The sequence below is a fragment of the Callorhinus ursinus genome, unplaced genomic scaffold, assembly GCF_003265705.2.
Source record: "Callorhinus ursinus isolate GAN/ISIS: 27379988/994484 unplaced genomic scaffold, GSC_fseal_2.0 scaffold2, whole genome shotgun sequence".
NCBI classification, from domain to species: domain Eukaryota; kingdom Metazoa; phylum Chordata; class Mammalia; order Carnivora; family Otariidae; genus Callorhinus; species Callorhinus ursinus.
In genome coordinates, this window is record NW_027397064.1 from 69373571 (window position 1) to 69396885 (window position 23315).

The 23315-nt window shown below is 36.8% G+C and overlaps 1 protein-coding gene across 12 annotated transcripts in view; it reads right to left on the reverse strand.

Annotated features, from left to right (window-relative positions):
- The window catches only part of MARCHF7 (membrane associated ring-CH-type finger 7), a 50533-nt gene that overhangs the window by 21244 nt on the left and 5974 nt on the right, over positions 1–23315 (reverse strand). For 7 of the 12 annotated variants that reach the window (XM_073883670.1, XM_073883665.1, XM_073883658.1 and 4 more), the window contains 3 exons: positions 20138–20203; positions 13165–13329; positions 633–828 (listed from right to left, as the gene is read on the reverse strand). In XM_073883670.1, coding sequence (XP_073739771.1) covers positions 633–828; positions 13165–13329; positions 20138–20191 — 415 coding nt within the window. In that variant the 5' untranslated portion in view covers positions 20192–20203. Of the gene's footprint in view, positions 1–632; positions 829–13164; positions 13330–13759; positions 15041–20137; positions 20204–23315 lie in introns of those variants that run through there. The other 5 variants (XM_073883683.1, XM_073883677.1, XM_073883679.1 and 2 more) reach the window with 2 other exon arrangements.

A 23315-nucleotide genomic window follows, 5' to 3' on the forward strand; every position in this document is an offset into this window, starting at 1 on the left:
AGAAAAAGAAAGAGCTTTTCAATTTGTGCAACAAATGTGTGTCTGTGAGTACAAAATACCATGTATGGAGCTTTTTGGATAAGACACCTAAATCCCAGAATGGTTAAGTGACTTGTCCAATGCCATATAGCTAGTTAGATGGCTAAAATGCCCACATTCAGATTCCTTATATAGAACTCCTACTAAAATACCAACTAGTTTTGTTTAAAGAATTTCTGTTTCTGAAAAATAAGTATAGACCACAACATTTGCAAAAGATATGCTTAGGATAGGAAATACTAATATATATAAGTAAATGTGCCTTTCTAGTGTAACAATTAAAAAACTGACTTCTTATATAAAACCGGCAAAATACATGTCACTTTTACCAATTTGATTACCATGCATATCAGCTATTCTAATTAATCAAAATATGCTAATCCTGTTTGTGTAGAATATTTGTATCAAATTTAGAAAAATCCAAAACGAAGAGTTTATTTCAGTTGCAGCACTAACTTAAGATGTGAGAAACTCTACTACATTTGACCCACTATGTTACATGCATTCTACTTGCTTAATACCACTATGTCTTGGAAAAAGGGCTTTAGTCCAAACTGCATATACAGTGACTCTTACACAGATTTAACTCTTACCTGATACTGCATTTAAACCATGTCCAATATTTCTCCCGACTGAGGTAGATGTACAGTTTGTGCAGGAAAGTTTAGGTCTTTTTGAATCATGATCCCGTTGCTGGTTTTGTGATCTTGATCGTGCTCCCTGAGTTATCTCAGATTCACTATACCACGTAGACTGAAATGGTGATGCAGATGCTGATGCTGATGTAGACTGTAAGTTTTTTAAAACAAAAAAAGTGTTCTAATGGAACAACAGAATGCTTGCATTCAGTCTATTAAATTTAATCCCCAATTTCATTCATTCCTCATAAGCACAAATTGTTCTACCATGAAGGTTTTTCATAGTCTTTGTTCCTTTTTACTCACGTGCCCCTTTACTTTATACTGTAATTGTACTTTGCTGGGTAATCAATCTGATTTAGATTAAATCTTCCATGTAACTGTATATAATCACTTGGTTAGAAACAAGTGAAGAGCAAATCTTATAATCATTTGTTTTCTTGGTTTAATATTTCAAACTCCTGAGGAACTGGTTTCCTTTCCTAAAGGAACAAGAAAAGCACTAATATATAAACATTATGAAAACTATAAAAACAGGATTTTTCTTTTAAGATTTTATTTGTTAGAGAGGGAGAGAGAGAGAAAGAGACTGAGCAAACTGGGGGAGCGGCAAGCAGAGGGAGAAGCAGACTCCCCGCTGAGCAAGGAGCCCATGTGGGACTCAATTCTAGGACCCTGGGATCATGACCTGAGCCTAAGGCAGATGCTTAACCGTCTGAGCCACCCAGGCTTTCCCCCAAAAAAGGTTTTTCAAATAATAAAAAATTCATCCTGGATCTAATGCCCATTCTCAGAAATACAGTCATGTATCACTAATAAATGGTATTTTTTTTTAAATTCTGATTTGAAAGTTTTTCATCAGTGAAGCAAGAAACATAAATGAGTACATATTAAACACAGTATATATTAAAACTCTTAACTCAAGGTTTTCTCCTTTAACACGTTAAGTATACACAAATAATCCGTAACACAAAAATCACTCAGAACGTACAAACTATTTTACTTCCCCCTAATTCTTTAACTGGTTAAGCAATTTAGTCAATATAAGGCATAAAAAGGATAAGGATTAGTTTGTTCCCTTAAAAATGTAGGTTTAAAATATAAGAACACAATACTTCAACCATAATTGTTCAAAGTATCTTTTTCTTTAATGCTTCAAGAAGCATACCGCATGCTTTCAGGGAACTATATTAGTTCACGGTAACTCTACAGAATAAACCTTGCACACATAGAAAAGCAGTCAAGATGCAAAGCTGAATAAGGAGAAGTGGGCCAGATCAGGATTTCATTCATCCCTTAAACAGAGGATATTTTGCCCAATGAATGTGGCTTCAGCTTAGTACAAACTTGGTCGCACAAGCCTTCCACACCAAGTCCTCCACAGAGCATCAATCAATCAACTGGAGTAGCATTAGAGATGAAATTCATTACATATTTCAAAACCCATCCATCTTATGTGCCATAATTAGGGTATTAGCGATCATGTGCTATAGGCCAGTGATTCTAAGACCTCTGAATTTCAAAGACCAAAATAAAAACGTTTCAATGTAAAATTTAGAAAGAATTACCGCTTTTGACAAGTAAATGAAAATTGCAAATACCACCTAATCCCATCCCCTGTTTTTAAAAGGGGCATTTTAGGGGCACCTGGGTGGCTCAGTCCTTAAGCGTCTGCCTTCAGCTCAGGTCATGATCCCAGGGTCCTGGGATCGAGCCCCACATCAGGCTCCCTGCTCCATGGGAAGCCTGCTTCTCCATCTCCCACTCCCCCTGCTTGTGTTCCCTCTCTCGCTATGTCTCTGTTAAATAAATAAATAAAATCTTTAAAAAATAAAAATAAAATAAAAGGGGCATTTTATATGCTCCCAAAACATGACAGATTTAACAGAATAAAACAGACTTTTAAAATGAATAAACTTCATTTGCACAAAATCTTTTCCTTATTTTTGTTTTGCACGGACCAAACAAACTGTTACTGAATAGCACTTATGTAAATATAACTTTGGGAATTACTGAATGAGTAAATACCATCAGATCAACTACTTCTTAAAAAGATCCTTAGAGCGTTGCGGAAGATGAAAAAAATGGAATAGAAAGTATAAAGTCATTGAAATAGCAGGAAATAAGTCCTTATGACAAAATGGGAACAGAGAGTAATTGTAAGACATAAAAACTCATCAAATTTAGAGATACAGAGAAATGAACAAAAAGTCTAAAATCAATCCAGTTTTCAGGCATTGGCTATTGATCAGAAAAGATGCACTCACTGTTAACAATTTTCATGACTCAACTCTAAAATGCAGCCCATATGCCATCCCGGAAACAAAATGCTTGCTAATACATGGAAAGGAAAAATAAAGGTTCTGACCAGTATTTCTGCTGGCTTAAGTTCAAAATCAAAACCCTTTTTTTAGCTCCTACCAATTTGGTTCACTGTTCAAGTATCTTTGGTCTGAATCATTTACTTTTTACCATTTCTAAATTATTTTAACAATCAAATAAAAAGGTTTTTGTTTTTTTTTTTAGGGAAAGATTTCAGTCCTACCTCACTCCCCAACCTCCAGGGAAGAGAAAGGGAGGGGCTGAAGGTTTAAGCAGCCAATGGCCAATGACTTAGTCAATATGACTATATAATGAAGCCTCCATAAAAACCCAAAGGACACTTGGGTGGCTCAGTTGAGCATCTGACTCTTGGTTTCAGCTCAGATCATGATCTCATGGGTCATATAGTAAAAAATTATCTACTACCGCACAGTTAACAAATTGTCTTCCCTTGTGACTGAGAACTTTTAAGATCTTCTCTCTCACCAGCTTGCAAATATACAGCTAGGCATTACTAACTATAATCACCGTACTGCTCATTAAATCCTCAGGACCATTTTATAACTGGAAGTTTATACCTTTTGACCCCCTTCATCCATTTTGCCCAACCCTACCCCCTGAATCTGGCAACCACCATTTTGTTCTATCTATAAATTCAGACATTTTTTTATTTTGCAGGGCGGGCGCAAGAGAGAAACTCTCAAACAAGTTCCACACTCAGCACAGAGCCAGACACAGGGCTCAATCTCAGGATCCCGAGTTGTGACCTGAGCCAAAATCAAGAGTTGGATGCTTAACCAACAGAGCCATCCAGGCATCCCCAGAGTTTTCTTTAGATTCCACATATAAGTGAGATCATTAGGGATTTGTTTTTGCCTGACGTACTTCATCTGGCATAATGCTGTCACATATGGTAGGATATGTCATTTTTATGAACTGTGTTCCACTGTATACACATATATACACACATTTTCTTTACCCATTTATCAATGGACTTAGGATGTTTCCAAGTCTTGGCTCTTGTAAATAATGCTGCAATGAACATGCAATTGTAGATATCTTTCTGAATTAGTGTCTTTCCTTTCTTCAGAGAGATATACAGAAGTGGAAATGTTAGATCATATGGTAGTTGTATTTTTAATCTTCTGAGGAACCTTCCCCTACTGTTTGTCATAGTGACTGATTGCACCAATTTATGTTTCCACGAACAGTGCAGGAGGGTTCTCTTTTCTCCATACCCTAGCCAACACTTGCTATTTCTTTTTGATAGCTATTCTAACAGGTGTGAGGTGATGTCAGTGTCTTCCCTGATTAGTGATGCTGAACACCTGTTCATGTACCTACTGGCCATTAATGTCGTCTCTGGAAAAATGTCCATTCAGATCCCCTGCCCATTTTTTAAAATAATTATTTAAAAATTTTATTTATTTTGAGGGCTGAGGGGCAGAGGGAGATGTGAGATTCTCCAGCAGACTCCCCGCTGAGCGTGGAGCCCAACATGGGGCTCAATCTCACAACCCTGAGAACATGACCTGAGTTGAAATCAAGAGTCAGATGCTTAACCAACTGAGCCATCCAAGTGCCAACCCCTGCCCATTAAATTTTTAATCAGATTTTCTTTTTTTGCCACATAGCTGTATGACTGTCTCTTTATGTGTTAGAGATTAAACCCTTACCAGGTGTATGATTTGCACATATTTTCTCCTGTTTGGTCGGTTGCCTTATTTTGTTTTGATGATTTCCTTTGCTATGCAGAAGCTTTTCAGTTTGATGCTGTCCCATTTGTTTACTATTGTTTTGACTGCCTTTGCTTTCAGTGTGAAATCGGAAAAATTACCACCAAGACCCGTCAAGGATCTTACCACCTCAATCTTCTAGGAGTTTTATGGTTTCAGGTCTTATGTTCAAATCTTTAATCCACTGAATTGATTTTGTGTATTGTGTAAGACAGTGGCCCAGTTTCATTCTTTTACATATGGCTTTCCAGTTTTCCCAACACCATTTACTGAAGAGACTCTCCGTTCCACACTGTATTTTCTTAGCGCCACTGTGGTCAATTAATTGACCAAATATGTGTAGGTTTATTTCTGGGCTCTTTATTGCATTCCATTGATCTATTTGCTTTTATGCCAATATCATACTGTTTTGATTACTATTAGTGTTATAATACAGTTTGAAATAAGGGAGCATGACGCTTCCAGCTTTGTTCTTTCTCAAGACTGCTTTAGCTATTGGGGCCTTTTGAGAGTCCCAATTTTAGGACTGTTTTATTTCTGTGAAAAATGCCACTGGAATTTTGGTAGAAATTGCACCAAATCTGTAGATTGTTTTGGGTAGTATGAACATTTTAACATTAATTCTTCCAATCCAAGGGCACGAAACAGCTTTCCATTTATCTGTGTCTTCAACTTCTTTATCAATGTCTCATAGTTTTTCTTTTTTCAAAGATTTTGACAGAGACACAGCGAGAGAGGTAACACAAGCAGCGGGCAGTGGGAGAGAGAGAAGCAGGCTTCCCGCAGAGCGGGGAGCCCGATGCAGCACTCGATCCCAGGACCCTGGGATCACGACCCAAGCCGAAGGCAAATGCTTAACGACTGAGCCACCCAGGTGCCCCAATGTCTCATAGTTTTAAGTATACAACATTCACTTCCTTGGTTAAATTAATTCCCCGTAGGTATTTTACTTTTTGATGCAGTTGCAAATAGGACTGTTCTCATAATTTCTAATAGGGTGTAATAGAAATGCAACTGACTTTTGTATAATGACTTTGCATACCATAACTCTACTGGATTTATTCAGTTCTAACAATTTTCTAGTGGAGTCTTTAGGGTTTCTATAAATATTATCATGTTATCTGGAAAAGAGAGGCAGTTTCACATCTTCTCTTCTCATTTGAAAGCCTTTTATTTCTCTTTCTTGCCTAAATACACTGGCTAGAGCTACCAATGCTATGTTGAACAAAAGTAGTTAAGAGTAGGCATCCTTGTCTCTTTAGTTTAGTTTGATCTTAGAGGAATAGCTTTCAGCTTTTCGCCATCGAGTATGATGTTCACTGTGGGATTGTCATATATGGTCTTTACTATGTTGACATATGTTCCCTCTGTACCCATTTTGCTGAGTTTTCATCATAAACAGATGCTGAATTTTGTCAAACACTTTTCCTGCATCTACTGAGATATGATTTTTTTTTTTAAAAGATTTCTCCTTCATTTTGTTAATGTGGTATATCACACTGATGAGATATGTGGATGTTGAACCATTGTTGTATCCTAGGGATAAACCCGACTTGATCATGGTGTATAATCCTCATAATATATTACTGAATTTGGTTTGTTAATATTTTGTTGGGAATTTTTACACGTATGTTCATCAGGGATACTGTCCTATAAATTTCGTTTCTTACAGTGTCCATATCTGGTTTTGTTATCAGGGTAATGTTGGCTTCATAAAATGAACTGGGAATGTTACATCCTCTTCTGTTTCTTGAAAGTTTGAGAAGTTGGTAGAATTTATATAAGTGATCTGATCCTGGACTTTTCGTTGGAAGGTTTTGATTACTGATTCAATCTCCTTACTCATTAACGGTATGTTCAGATTTTCTACTTCTTCATAATTCAGGTTTAGTGGGTTGTGTGTTACCAGGAATTTATTTCTATAGGTTGTCCAGTTTTTGGAATCTAATTGTTCATAGTAGTCCCTTATGATCCTTTGTAGTTTTATGGTATCATTTATTTCATTTCTGATTTTGAATCCTCCTCTCTTGATGAACCCAGCTAACGGTTAGTCTATTTTGTTTAGCTTTAAAAAAAAAAAAAACAGCTCTTAGCTTCACTTATCTTTTCTATCATCTTTTTAGTCTCTATTTACCTTCTGATCTTTTTAATTTCCATTCTTCTACTAACTTTGGGCTTACTTGGTTCTTCTTTACACCACTCCTTTAAAACACTGCACTGGAAGGTCTAAGTAATGCAATAAGGCAAGAAAAGGAAATAAAATGTACACAGTTTGGGAAGGAAGACATAAATATCTTTATTTGCAGATGAGGCCCTCTACTATGTGGAAAATCTCACAGAATCAACAACAACAAAAATCCCTTGTAGAATAAAGGATTACAGTAAGGCTGCAGGACACAAGGTTAATATAAAAAAAAAAGTCAATCGCTTTCCCATATATCATTAATGAAAAAGTGGTATTTAAGACGAAAATCTTTTACAACTGAATGATAAAGCAACAAATAGACCAATTTAAAAATAAGCAAAGGATCTGAAGAGACATTTCTTCAAAGATATAAAAGTAGCTAATTAGCACATGAAAAAATGCTCACAATCATGAGTCATCAAGGAAATCTAAATCAAAGCTGCAATGAGACATTTCACACCCATAATAGGATGGCTAGAATCAAAACATAAGATAAGTGTAGGCACAGACGTGGCAAGATCAGAACCCCCACACATAATTGCTGGGAGGAATATAAAATAAAAATGGTCCAGCTAGTTTGGAAAATAGTCTGACAGCTCCTCAAATAATGGAACACAGAGTTATACTGTATGACTGAACAATTTTATTCTTAGGTATAAACCTAAGATAACTGAAAACATAAGTCTGCATAAAAACTGCACATGAGTATTTACAGCACCATTACTCATAACAGCCAAAAGATGGAAACACAAATGTCTTATCAGTGGATGAATGGATAAACAAAATGTGATTTATCCAAAAAATGGACTATTATTCATCCATAAAAAAGGTATACCCAAGTCAATGGAATAGTGTTCATCCATAAAAAGGAATAAGGTACTGATATATGCTATAACACAGATGAACCCTGAAAGCATGCTAAGTGAAAAAAGCTAATACAAAACACTACAGTGTATGTTTCTACTCACGTAAATGAAAGTCCAACATTGGGAAATCTAGAAAGACAGAAAGTAGACTACTGGTTGTTTAGGCTGAGAGGGAGGGGCAGTGCGTGATAGCTAAAGATTCTGGGACTTTTTTTCTTGAGGTGATAAAAAGGTTCTAAAATTGACTGTGGTAATGATTTGCACAACTCTGTGAATATACTAAAAACCACGAAACTGTACACTTTAAATGGGTGACTCATATGGTATGTGACCTATAACTCAAAAAAGCTATTCTTTGTTTTTTTAAAGATTTTATTTATTTATTTGACAGAGAGACAGCAAGAGAAGGAACACAAGCAGGAGGAGTGGGAGAGGGAGAAGCAGGATTCTCGTTGAGCAGGGAGCCTGATGCGGGGCTCTATCCCAGGACCTGGGGATCATGACCTGAGCCTAAGGCAGATGCTTAACCACTGAGCCACTCAGGTACCCCTCAATAAAGCTATTCTTAAAAAAAAAAAAAAAAAAAAAGAACCTTAACAATTACTACAAATACAACCAATGCTATCCACTGGACAATGCTTAATAACTTGGAAATTATTTAATACACAGTAACAGAAGCAAATCCAGAATGAAATGCTCTTCTTTGGCTCCTCATTTCAATGAATCAATGCCATGACTGTGATGACTGCTAATTCCTGTTTCGAAAATTTTCCAGACCAAAATTATCTTAACCATATGCAACACCATGGAACTCTGACCTCTTCTAAATATTCATGTGCTAGAGCATCCATTGCCACACTACTGTGAAGCCTTATTTTCTACTTTCTATTCAAAATAAGTAGTCTTTTCAATTCTCATTAAAAAAAAAAAAAAGACATTAGCTGATTTTAAGATTTATGAATTCATTCATGCCCAAATCCAGGTAAGAAACCTTATACATACACAAGAGAGGAGGATCTGGAGTCCATTTATCACTCAAAACTCCCTAATACGTAGATGAAGACTACCAGAAAATTGGTATTCAGATCACTCTACTGTCCCTTTACAGAACTGTTTTTCACTAACCTGAACACTTTGGCATCATGTCCTTTGCTTACACGGAGATTTACCAAGAAACAAGTTGAGTAAGCTAGCTATATACTATTAATATTAATACTACGCTGAAGACAATGTCCACTCTATCATTCACTGTACCCTTTCAGACCAAACTGCCAAGGACTGCTTTCTTTGAGGAATTGGGTTTCTTTTCCTCATGAACAAAACACCTTATAGATCTGGTTCTATTTCCCTGTGACCTTCCTGACGCCCAAGAGTCCAAGTTTAACTCTAAAACACTGTACAGGGCTTAAAAATGCCTATCAGTGTCACAAATTTGACCCACTCTCAGTACTTCATCTATGTTTTTCTTGATTCCATTTTAAAACTATTCTCATTTTCTTGTCTAATTGTATTTATATGTATGCATGCATGTATTTAGTTCCTTGGAAGCTAACCTTGTAGTAGACAAATGTGTTAATGACACTGGTTCTTTTAATTCTTGAGATAATATAGTATGCAAAATATGCAAATGGTACTGAGCTCTGTAAGTTGATCTACAAACTAGAAAACACGTAAATAAAAAGCCTCTCATTATTTCATATTAAAAGTAATCAATCTCAAAGCAAAAAAGGAAAAGTGTAGTGGGGTTAGCAGTTCTTAAATTGAGTTATAGAAATATATATGGAACTTACATAAACAGTTACATATTCACAGAATGCTCCCAAATTTTACCTTTTATTTTTTTTATTATTTAAAGATTTTTTAATTTATTTTTTAACAGAGAGAGAGACAGCGAGAGAGGGAACACAAGCAGGGAGAGTGGGAGAGGGAGAAGCAGGCTTCCCACCGAGCAGGGAGCCTGATGTGGAACTCGATCCCAGGACCCTGGGATCATGACCTGAGCCAAAGGCAGAGGCTTAATGACTGAGCCACCCAGGCGCCCCCAAATTTTTACTTTTAACAATATGAATTAAAGGAATTAAATTTTCTTTAAAAAAATATTTAAAATTCTACTTACTGTTAACAAAGAGATAAGATGATCATAGTTTTCAACCATTCAAATTGTAACAAAAACTTCAAGATGAAGGAACAGAAATATCAGCAAGATTAATAACAGAGGCAGCCCAGCTAACAAATGGCTGAGAACCAAAAGATCTTCAGAAAATCAACTGTTCGGAACTTAGAATCTATATTTTCCCAAAAAAACAATGCTATCTGTAAATCTTAGATTCTTAAACTCAGGTACACTATATACTAGTCATGTGACTGAGGGAAACGACTTCTCTTTTCAGATTTCAGATCCTTACCTATAAAATGACACAAGTATTATCCTATTTAAAATTAAAAGCAAGGGCGCCTGGGTGGCTCAGTCCTTAAGCCTCTCTCTGCCTTCGGCTCAGGTCATGATCCCAGGGTCCTGGGATGGAGCCCGCCATCAGGCTCCCTGCTCCGCGGGAAGCCTGCTTCTCCCTCTCCCACTCCCCCCGCTTGTGTTCCCTCTCTCGCTGTGTATCTCTGTCAAGTAAGTAAATAAAAATCTTAAAAAAAAAAGCTACATTTAAAAAAATTAAAAAATTAAAAGCGAAAAATGTTCTACAAATTGTTAAGCACTATATAAATAGACGGTATTTCCCTATTATTTAATCCTTAACATAACTGAAATTGATCTATCATGCCTAGTCCTGACCTCCTTTCTGAAGCTTCAGCTTTACTAAGTGTCTGAGACAAGGGGAGTGTTATGTTGAAAGCAGTTCAGCGATTTTGAAATATTCCCTCTGACATTTAAAGGTCTCACTCATTAAATATACATTTTGTTAAGTAGTATTAAGGATATTATATAAAACTAAATACATAAGTAGTATTAAGGATATTATATAAAACTAAATACATAGTATGTAACTTAAATATTCTGACAACGTATTACACTATACCTTAAATGTATCTATTTAAGCCAATATAAAGCCAGGAAATAATGATAACAGTAGCAATCACAATCATCATCATCATAAACAGAAACATCTGAACCCTTACTAAGTTCCAGGCACAGTTTTAAGTGCTTTAATGTATTATTTCTTTCAATTAATCTTAATAACAAACACGTGAGCTACTGTTACCACCATTTTACGGAAAAAACACAGATATAAAATAATTTTTGCAAGAACACAGAAGTCTCAGTTTCTAAATCAAAACTAAAGAGCAAAGCAGGCTAGGAGTAACTGGTTTAAGATTGGAAATGTTCCTATAATCCATTAAAAAAAACTGGATGCCATTTGAAGCAACTGAAAAACATTAAGAAAAACTCCAACCCTGATTTATCTTAATCAATAAAAGACATAAGTGGTTTTTTATGCTTGCATTTGTTTAACCCCCACAATGAAAACTACGACTTTTAAAGTAATCTAGGACGTTAAGAAAAAGCTGGAATCGTCCTGAAGATACTTATCTTTTCAAGCGAATGTCAATAAATTTTCTAAACACAGCCAAGACTTTTAGCAGCTAATATAATTAACTATAACAATTAAAATAAAAACAAATGTGGCAGCTAACATTTATATAGTGTTTATCATGTGGCAGGGACTATTCTCATTCAGTGTAATAATTCATCTAACACTAACAACCTGATTGACTGATACGGAAAATAAGAAAGGAAGATGTAATAAAGAAACTTGCCCACGTTCACACAGCTAGTAAGTAGTGGAACGGGACTCCAATCCAGGCAATAGAGTCTGGGTTCAGAGTCTGTTCCTCACTAATAAGCTTTATGAAAAATTAGAAAAAGATCTGTAGACAAATTTTTTATGAAGACAATACAGGGAAAAAACTCAGACCTGAGCCGAAGGCAGACGCTTAACCATCTGAGCCACCCAGGCGCCCCAATCAATCTGTGCTCTTATTAAGTCATAATCATTTAACCCAGAACTTTTCTATAGGATGCAGATATGTGATTCTGTACCTCTGGTAAAGTATCCTTTGGTCTAGCAACAGAATAAAAAAATACATTATCAACCAGCCATTTAAAATGAGACTTAGTAAATTAGTTCATAGAAAGTGAGGAAGTTGGGGCGCGTGGGTGGCTCAGCTGTTAAGCGTCTGCCTTCGGCTCAGGTCATGATCCCACAGTCCTGGGATTGAGCCCCACATCGGGCTCCCTGCTCAGCGGGAAGCCTGCTTCTCCCTCTCCCACTCCCCTGCTTGTGTTCCTGCTCTCGCTCTCTCTCTCTGTCAAATAAATAAGCTCTTAAAAAAAAAAAGTGAGGAAGTATGTATTATATGCATTTTAGAGAAGATTTTTACTTTAGTCTTTCTCTGAATATTTTATAAAATGCTTATTACTGTGTAAAAATATTTTAAAATGAGACTTTTTCATGTAGTATATCACATGATATATACATTTATACAAATACTTAAATGGAAATTTTCACTAAAAGATTCTCTTAGATTCAAGTTACCTAACATCAGTCTTGTGCACATGATTTAATTAGCTGTTCAGCCAATAATACAATAACCTGAAATTTGAAAGATGAATATGAACTGCATTAAACCTAGAAATCATGCCTTCTGAGATTTATACTGTTTTTTACTAAAACTACTATGTTTATAACACTAATAAGCCATTTCAAAACCATAAGTGCTATCAATCCAAAGGAAAATTAACTATGTAAGAGTAGCTTATGTAGATTATGAATCTGCAAACTCGTTACACTAAGCATGAAAATAAAGCCCCAAAATTTGTCTCAAAGACTGATAGTAATACATCTTCACAAGTCTTTTAATAATCACCCACCACTAAAAGCAAAATACTTAGAAGCTATACTAAAGAAAAACTTAACAATCACTACTCTACCACTGCTCTGTGTACATGCAGAGAAAAGTCAGATGAATAGGTATAATGTTAAGAAAGGATGCAGTTTTTGATCCTTTGACCAAGTCATCCACATTGACTAATTTAGTCAAATTTATACTTAAATTGATACTTATGTTTTTTAAGTAAATAGGTTTCCAAGTCTTTGAAATACAGTATGATGATTTTACATAAGACCACAAAGCCTTCCTCATAATTTTGAATTCCACAAAGATTGAAAACACTGAGTTTTTGCTACTTGGTGTGAATAATCATTCATTTTCCCGCAGATATTATTAGTGTGTTTTATTACAGGATGCCTCAGATCCATCTGAGTGTCTTATTAACGACACTCACTACTTTTCTAAAATCTAAAAACCATGTGGCCCCAAGGATTTTGAAAGAAACTGTGTACATACATTCCAAATTAAGATGTTACCTGATATTCAGAATCCAGTCTAAATGAAGACTCTCTTGAGTGATAGGTATCATTTAAACTATTTCCTCTGCTTCCAGACATCATCCTAGCACTTAAAGAGCTGGGGGGTTGAACAGAAATTCTTCTTGGAATCCTTGAAGGTTTAGACTCCATTCTGGAGGTTTCCTGTGAAATGCAAATGTTGATTAATTGCCTTTGGGAAAACACGCAAATCTCTGATTCTTAATCCTCCTTAATCATCAGCTCAAATCAAGAATTAACCATGCAAATTAACTATATCCGACATTGTGAATTATGAGACTATCAACACCCCTCTCCTCTAAGGCAGAAGTCTAAAGTCCATCAAAGGCTTCCTACTGACCATAGAATGAAGCAAACTGATGAAAGAGGGATGAGGAACTGAGGTTGTTTCCAAAGCCTGGGCTTTTTTCCTTACTCAATTTTGTCTCTATGGAATCCAAGACAAATTTGTTCTTGGCTGTCTTGCTATTCTTATCTATTATTAGTGTTTAATACTCAAACCATGAGCATTAGCTACACTGTACTATTTGCACCCCCCTTATCACAATATACCCTCACAGGACTTTGTACGTACCTGGAAACTCTATACATTCCCCATTCAATTCCTTGTCATGGTATGAAATCAACCATTTTTCTTTGTGTGCTTCTACTCTGTATATACTTTTAAGACACACAACCTTATGCTATAATTTGTTTTCCTATCTCCCTTTCTCAAAAGTGAGAATAATTTCTAACTTTTCTTTACTAAACATTCCTCTGAACCTACACCAAGAGTCACAATAGCTATGTCTGATCTTTTAATTATACAGATATCTCCCACTTTTCAAAAGTCCACATTATGCCACACTTTTATGAAAGACCTATATATAGTACCTGCTTTCGTTAACCAAAAGAAATCCAAAGACAATTTTTTGGTTTTATAAAAAGGCAACGAAAAGTGAAAAAACACCATTCAGCATTTGTTTTGCAGCATTATAGAGGCAGTGGGTACCCTGAGTAGCAAGTGACAATACCAACCTCATTCCCCGGGAACTACACTTATCTCAGCATCAAGCCACCATAACTTTAAACTCTGTCTACAAGCTTCTGTGCTTTATCTCGATGTATACTGTGTATCCATTAGCAAGATGTGGTGTACAATAACAGAAAAGTCTGAGAGGTTATTTTTTGGGTCTGGGAACACTCAAAAGCTTTCCCATATAAACTAATGGTAATTGCTTCTTCACTTTTCACCATTCCAGCTTACAAAAGGATTCACAGAAATGCTCTACTTTTGAACAGAGGTGGACACCTGTGTGTATATGAATGGAATGATATAATATGTATTCTTTTATGTCTGGTTTTATTTGCTCAACATTGTATTTGTGAGATTCATTTATATTGTAGCATGCGGCTGTAGTTAGTTCACTCTAATCAGTTTATATAGTATTTCATTGTATCAATACACATAAATTTGTCCATTGTATTGCAGATGGACACTGAACTGTTTCCAATTTTAGGCTGTTACAAATAGTGCTGCTATAAAGACATTACTTTTATAAATCAAAAAAACTTTAAATCACAATAATCTCTTCAACTTCTCCCCACCCACTTTCAAGGTCAAAACTTGCCTTCTTGTTCTGGTAGTGGATTGACATTAAACCAACTACAAACAGATGCACTTCACTTATCTGATATGCCACTTGGGTAAGATATATTTGCTTTATTAAAACATTCAAATTTAGGGGCATCTGGGTGGCTCAGTCATTTAGGCATCTGACTTGATTTCGGCTCAGGTCATGATCTCAGGATTCTGAGATGGAGCCCTGCTTCAGGCCCTGCACTGGGCATGGAGCCTACTTGAGATTTTCTCTCTCCCCCCCTCTCCCTCTATCCCCTCCCACCCCACCCGCCACCCCTGCCCCCCAAAAAAGGAAAAGGAAAAGATAAAAAAAAATTCAAATTTAAACATTTAAGGTAAAAATATCTAATCTATTTTTGGTATGTAACCTCATTAACTTGCCAACTTCGGATCAATCAACACTTTCTACCTTAAAAGTTACTACAAAAGAATTTACTTTGCTGATAATATTTAAAAACATGGTATCAAGCAATAACAGAAAAGAGAATGAAGAGAGGAAAAAACAAAACATATGATCTATATTGCAGCAGAGGATACAACAAACATGAAAAAGATGTAACACAAACTCATTCTCAATTAAAATTATTCCACTAAAAATATCTAATGACAAACCACAGTAAAAGTCACACTGAGATATGATTAAATAAATGAAAGCTTATCAAAAAAGGTTAGTTTTTGAACTTCCAGTTAAAACATGACAGATTATCCTTATGCATCTATTTTGCCCCTCTTTCCAAAACCCTGATAAGACGACAAATGAGGGGCGCCTGGGTGGCTCAGTCCTAAGCGTCTACCTTCAGCTCACCCTGCATCGGGCTCCCTGCTACGTGGGAAGCCTGCTTTTCCCTCTCCCACTCACCCTGCTTGTGTTCCCTCTCGCGCTGAGTATCTCTGTCAAATAAATAAATAAAATCAAAAAAAAAAAAAAAGAACGACAGTAAATGAATCCAAAGGGGCCACAGAAGGCAAGAGATTTCAATGTGTATTTGGAAAATCCAGAGGAGTAAAGGCACAATAATTAAGCAGAGAAGATAAAACTACACCCTAGGCCCTTAGAAAGAGGTAGAAACTAGGAGCCTCAGCACATGAAAAATAACCATGACCGGGGTGCCTGGGTGGCTCAGTTGTTAAGCGTCTGCCTTCGGCTCAGGTCATGATCCCAGGGTCCTGGGATCGAGCTCCGCATCGGGCTCCCTGCTCAGTGGGAAGCCTGCTTCTCCCTCTCTCACTCCCCCTGCTTGTATTCCCTCTCTAGCTGTCTCTGTCAAACAAATAAATAAAATATTTAAAAAAAAAAAAAGAAAGAAAAATAACCATGACCTGAAGGTACAAGATACCATAAAAGAGAAGATGCGTGGACTTAAAATAAAATCTGTAGTTGGAGCAGTAAAACCCCAAATTCTTCCCCTAGCTTCATTCTTAAAAAAGTATTTATTCTCTCAAGAATAAGGATTTCAGAGGCAATTCATCCCACCCAAGTATACAATCAAATCTGCAGAGGTAAGTGTAAAAAATAAAATCTATATGCTCAATGCTGAGACCTGAGGACTTTTTCCCAGTCCTATTTCTACAATGTTGCCATAAAATTAAGGGATTTTACTCTTGGATCACAAAACAAAACACCAGAGGTAAGATTTCTGATACTGACATTTGGACTGCTCCCAATTACCAAGCTAGTTTGCCACATGAACATCCTACCCCACAGCAAAGTCCACTAGTCACCAAGAGTTTTCTAATCAGTTTTTTTAGTGTTTCCTTCAAACAGATAAACATTAAGGATTACTAAGTATCCAATGAAACCCTCTGATATGAAAGACCAGGATAACCGTCCCCCCAAAAAGGAACTTAAAGGAAATTTGGGGAAAATAGCTAACTACTACTCTCAAAGAGATCAAAAGACATCCATTCATAAAATAACAGGGTGCTTAGGAAATTGGAGTATAATAAAGAATTTGTGGACATTCAAAATGGGATTACACTTTTTAAAAACTGTGATACAATGAAATGAATAATTCAACAATTATTGGGAATAAATTGAGGAAACCTCTCAGAAATAGAAACTACAACTTTAAAACAGAACTAACCAGGGGAATTATCATCTGACTTTAGCCATGATTAATAAAGAGAGAAGAAAGAAAACTACCAAAGAAATAAAAGAAACTTTCTAGAACTGAAGGATACAAATCTCCACATTGAAAGGGCTTGAGAGTACCCAGAAGGATCAAAGAAAAAAAGACCAACACTAAGCACAATTTATCATATTGAAATTTTAGAACACCAAAAATGAAGAGATCCTGTACTGGCTTCTTAAGACAATGAAGCAATGCCTGTTGTACTGAGAAAAATGCTTACCCTTGAATTCCAATCAATTAAATGTGAGGTGGAGAATAGGACCCGTTTTCAGACATGCAAGATCTTTTAAAAAGATCAAAAAACAAGATAAATATCAAAGGAAGATAAATGAAGAGTATTGTCCTATGAAAATGAGAGTGTAAAGAATGAAAGAAACAGACATGGAACCCAGGAAACTGTTAAGAAAGAAAAGTCTAGACAAAGAACCCAAGAAATAGTTCCAAAGGTATGTAGAAAGCATAGGATCCAGACCAGAGCAGGATTGCAGATAATGGAAGCAAAGTTCAGGGGGGAAGAAGGTGGGGCATATGGAAACTATTTTGGCATATATGGCACAGACCATGATACAACTGGGGAAGAAAAACTGCTAAGTACAAAAGAACAAACAGCAATTAAATTTTCTCCGTTATCAGTTATTGTTCAAGAAAGGGGGTGTTTCGGGGTGCCTGGGTGGCTCAGTCCTTAAGCCTCTGCCTTCCGCTCAGGTCATGATCCCAGGGTCCTGGGATCGAGCCCCGCATAGGGCTCCCTGCTCAGCGGGAAGCCTGCTTCGCTTCTCCCTCTCCCACTCCCCCTGTTTGTGTTCTCACTGTGTATCTGTCAAATAAAAAAAAAAAGGAGTGTTTGGGTGAATATTAATTAGTTACAATAATGTAAACATAAGGTATTGAATCAACAGTTTTGCTACAAACATGCTGTAGGATGGAGGTGACTGGGGAAGTGAAGACAAGGGTAAATAAGGAAAATACATATGAAAAATCGCTAAACAGTATAAACATTCTTCAGAAATGTGAAGGCAGGGGCGCCTGGGTGGCTCAGTCGTTAAGCATCTGCCTTCGGCTCAGGTCATGATCCCAGGGTCCTGGGACCAAGCCCCACATCAGGCTCCCTGCTCAGCGGGAAGCCTGCTTCTCCCTCTTCCACTCCCCCTGCTTGTGTCTGTGTGTGTGTGTCCGTCTTGCTGTGTCTGTCAAAAAATAAATAAAATCTTAAAAAAAAGAAATGTGAAGGTAAATCCCGGAACAGCTAAAAGTTGAAGGTAACTGCCTTTGGAAAGAGACCGGAAATGAAGGGTGGGGCAAAGTACTCCTCTTTTCCTTTTTAAAATAGGATGACCATATTTCCTGGTTTGTCTAGAATCTCCAGAAAAGTCGTAATTCCTGCTCATTTTCCCAGGACAATTATTAATAGTCCTTGGGTTGTCTCTTAAAAGTGACCTGGTTAAATCTTTTCTACCTTCTAGCTTTTTTTTTTTTTTTTTAAGATTTATTTATTTTAGAGAAAGAGAGCAAGCAAGCAGGGTCAGGGGCAGAGGGAGAGAGAATCCCAAAGCAGACACCCCACTGAGCAAAGCAAGATGCAGGGCTCTATACCAGGACCCTGAGATCATGACCTGAGCCAAAATCAAGAGTCAGTCGCCTAAACTACAAGCCATCCAGGCGCCCCTATCTTCAGCTTTTTATAAACCATTTACACTACATCCATATAAAATTTTATTAAAAATAATTAAGAACTGGACATTCAAAGAAGGTATACATTAGTAACAGGAATATCAATGGTTAAATACTGACATGCAAAAACCCATAAATGATTTAACAAGTAGCAGGTTCATCATTTTATTAAGATAGCTATAAAAATACTAAACAAAGGACTATTAAAAAAATACTGAACAAGGGACTATATTTGTGATGAGGATATTAACAGAAAGACAAAATTTTTTAAGAGATATAGGCCTACACATAGTTCTATAACAATTATACTTCTTAATCATACCTTATTATACTTTGTATTTATACTCAATTCTTACTTGCAGACTTACTTGCGGAATGAAACTAACCTAGTAGGAAATCTGCTCAAAACAAATCTCTTGGGAGAAGGCAAAGAGGCAGAGTCCTCTGAGATACAGAATTTATACTCTATGAAACTATTTTTGGCAACTCCTCTACATAAATTGATTGAATTCTGACAATGTAGGTGTTAACCAGAAAACTTACATAATTTGGTTGCATAAGTTGTAGGTCAAATGCACAGAAAAATGTAGAAAAAAATAAAACGTGCAGTCCTTGAAAGACTGCTACCAGACCACTTACAGAGTACTATGGAGGCATCTTTTCAAACCTAGATATTTAGTGTGTGCTAGGCACATTAATACTGAACAAGATGATGAGAGGACGTTGAACGTAAGCACTGAGATAGTGACTATGAAGATGCAGTCAGGTAGAGAACAAACAAACCACAGAAATAATCATGTAACTTAAATTGTTATAAGTGCTGTAACAGAAAAGTATAAGCAAGAACAAACTATCAGAAAAAGGTATTTGAAGTTCAATACTTTTAACCAAGACTTAGAGTACAGCACAAAAAAGTTCCTAAGTACAATCTTTCCTCAATGGTCAGTATAATAGTCTCTCAGTTTTTCTAACATTGTACGTCTTTAAATCTAAATTTCTTTAGATTTGATTCCTGAGTTAGACAGCTGTTTGGTAATTAGATGACCATTACCACCAAGGGCTGGCTTCATAAATATGTCACACATGCAGAAGTACAAGATGCTACACTTGATTGAAAGCTCTGCTCCTGACATCTTGAAATTCTTGATACTTTCATCCTTGAACTTGTGTTTTGTTTTTTTTTGGGGGGGGGAGTGGGGGAAAAGGGAGAGGGAGAGAGAGGATCTTAAGCAGCCTCCATGCTCAGTGCATGAGCCCAACTCATGAGCCGAAACCAAGAGTTGGACGCTTAACCAACTGAGCCACACAGGCACCCCTACACCTGTGTTTTATAAGTCAGATAGGACAGTGGAGCATGAGCCTGAGCAGAAGGGATGTGACTATTTGCCATGCCTTCCCACTCAAGTTGTATACAGCATTCATGATTGGTATGAAATTTCCACAGCATACTTAATTTGTACTCTGTTTAAGCCTCATGCAAGTCCTAGGCATCACAGGTCCACCTGAATTATATGTTCATGTTTCTTACCAACATATCTGAATAAGCTGAGGTACTGCCAGCTCCAAGGGGCTGATTTTCCATTCTCCAGACTTGCTTTGAATGCAGAAAAAAGAAAATGAGCGACAAAAATATTTTGATCAATATTTGAAACTTTTAGGGAACTTTTCAGCTTTGGAAATGAGGTCACTTGGGTGAAGATTCTCTGGAGCAGATATTTAACTGCTAGTTTACCTAACCGGTTGTGATTTCACCCTGTTCAGTATACCCTCCTCTCACTTTGAGGCATTTTAATAATGACTGACATAAGCAACAGGAATGGAAAATAGATATTCACACAAACTCTACAATTTATGTAGTCTGTTCATCTCATAAAGCTGTGACTTGTTAGCTACTAGGAAAATTGGCTTTTTCCCCCCCCTAAAGGTAATTTCATTCTGCTGGGCTTCCTAAGAAACTCTCTGAAGAGCTCTTCAAAGTAAGTTCATGTTTTCCAGTTACCTGCTGAACATTATAAAGGATCTTTAGACAAAAAAAAAAGTTAACAGCACAATGCAAATCTATTCTGTGGAAATATTCTTGCCTTAAACCTTCTCTCAGTTCAGATTAAAAGCCTAAAGAAATTCTGTATCATCACCTGACATGTAAAATTCTGTAATTCTGTGCCTGATGTTATCTGCAAATTATCAAGAACTCAAAATCACATGTTAAATGCAACTGAGAAACTATCTCACAACTCACATTGGAATACAAACAAATTAAAATTGAATTTTACAATGTTTTCAGCAAGACTTTACCTGGATTACCAGAGCCACTCTGGGTAAACCAACAAAGTCAATCTCTAATAATACCATGCTTGGCTCTATCTAAAGTGAACTCACATTTTCATCTTTTGTATTTCATTCTACTAGTAATGGTGCCACTTCCAATCAAATTCTTTTTTTCTAGTACCTTACTAGAAAGGAAGTCTAAATTCTTTGGCCCCAGCATCCAGAACTCTAACCTACTATTTCCACCTAATTTCCAATTGCCACCAAAAAACCAAACCAAACCAAACCAAACCAACAAAAAAAACCCTAAAAGTTACTGAGTACTTTTGGGGCGCCTGGGTGGCTCAGTCGTTAAGCGTCTGCCTTCGGCTCAGGTCATGATCCCAGGGTCCTGGGATCAAGCCCCGCATCGGGCTTCCTGCTCAGCGAGATGTCTGCTTCTCCCTCTCCACTCCCCCTGCTTGTGTTCCTGCTGTTGCTGTGTCTCTCTCTGTCAAATAAATAAGTAAAATCTTTAAAAAAAAAAAAAAAAGTTACTGAGTACTTTCAATATACCAGGTAGGGTGCTAAATTCTAGAAATATAATAAAACCTATCTCCTGAAACTCATATTTCAGGGGTAGAGGGAGTGGAATAAAAATAAGTACAAAAATAACTGTGATACAAGTATAATAGCAGATATACAAAATGCTATAGAAGAGAATCTGAAGTTCCTGATAGCAGATTACTCAAAGCAATCCTTCCTCAAAACAGTGAAAAATGTTAGATTAAAATATAAAAAGCATCCTCTTAAAAGCAATGGAGGCCTGACAAGACAATTAAGGATATGTAATGAAAAGAATGTAATGAAGGGAAAATGGGATTCCAAGAGATATGAAAACACAAAAGCGATTTCCGCCCTGGGAACATTTGTAATTTCTAGAAAACTTAAATTTTCATTTTACCAGTCCTGTGGAAGAAATCAAAGCCCAGAATATGCATAAGACATGGTTATGTGGATACTGATTTTACTAGTCTCCCAACTTGTCTCTGCTTGATTTTCAAGCAAAATAAAACAAATAAAATTGGGCTTAAATATTCCCTCACTGCTTAATGCATAGAAAAATATAAGAGAACATCACTCCAATTCCTAACATAACAAGAATGAGCCAGATAATCTATTAAATCACTTTTCTCAAGTGCACCAGAGCTGAGGCTACAAGTTGAACAACAAAGAATGGGTGAGCCCCTCCACAAGAAGAAATAAAACAAAGGTGGCCACAAAAAGGCTGATAAGAAACAGCCGAAATTTATCAAATTCTTAAATATCTAAAAATAAATATCTGCTAGTGTGAGACAGTTTAGAAACTCTGGGAGCCTCGACACAAGGTGAGTCTTTTGCAAAAATCTCCACTGAAAGCTCCTAAGAAAGAATGAGGACAAACAGGAGAGCTGAAAGTCTCATTCTCTATAGTTATGACCATGCAGAGCCTGCCTATGCTTAAGAGAGAACTTGAAGAAGGTCATCCATGCTCCAGATCCTACAGGAGTACAAGGTGGGATTGGTTGTGGTTAGGAAAGGGGGTATGAAACCCACTTCCAGCACAGATCCTACACCAATACAAGGAAAAGGTCTGTGGCCACTTGCAGGGCTATGAAACCTGCTTGTCCAAGATCTCCCATCAATACAAGGCAGAGATCAGTTGCTTTTGGGGTGCAGGAGGGTTGGGGGGCATGGCAGGGGTCTGCATGCACACTGAACTCTAGGAGGCAGAAGAAGAACAGAAATTTTGAGACAGCCCACCTCTGAGGACCAGGCACAGAGAGCCTGACTGACTAGAGAAAGATATACAGAACTAAGAACAACCCCTTTTACCATGAGCTTTGCTTCAAATAAGAAACAAAGGCAGCCTACTGCTGAGAGAGTTACAACCTGAGAGAGAGAGACCTCTTTACGATACAGATGTGCAGGGCCTGCAGGAAGGTGAGGATAGTGAAAGAATACTAAAAGAAATCCTCCAGTACCCCAGCCCTCACACCAAGCACTATGTAATAGCAGTCTACTACTGAAAAACTCTGAAGGTAAAGTGATGATAAAGTTCAAGCCTGGCTCAACTACAGACTAAACCAACTCAACCCATCACACCAACAGTCTGACAGAAGTAGAGTATGTCCATATCCAGGCTTAAATATTATCTCAATTTCCACTTTTTTTTTTTAACTTACAATGCTGGGCATTTAACCAAAAATTACAAGACACAAAAATAAAAGGAAAAAAAATTAACCCACTGCCAAGAGGTATGAGTCAGCAAAACCAGATGAATATGGCCCCAATGTTAGCAAAGTGGAAAACTGATGCATTTAACGATAAAGTAAGCAAAACTGAAGAACTACAGAAATAGGCTAAAAGAAAATTATCCAGAATGAAGCATGGAAAAACAGACGACGATAAATATAGAA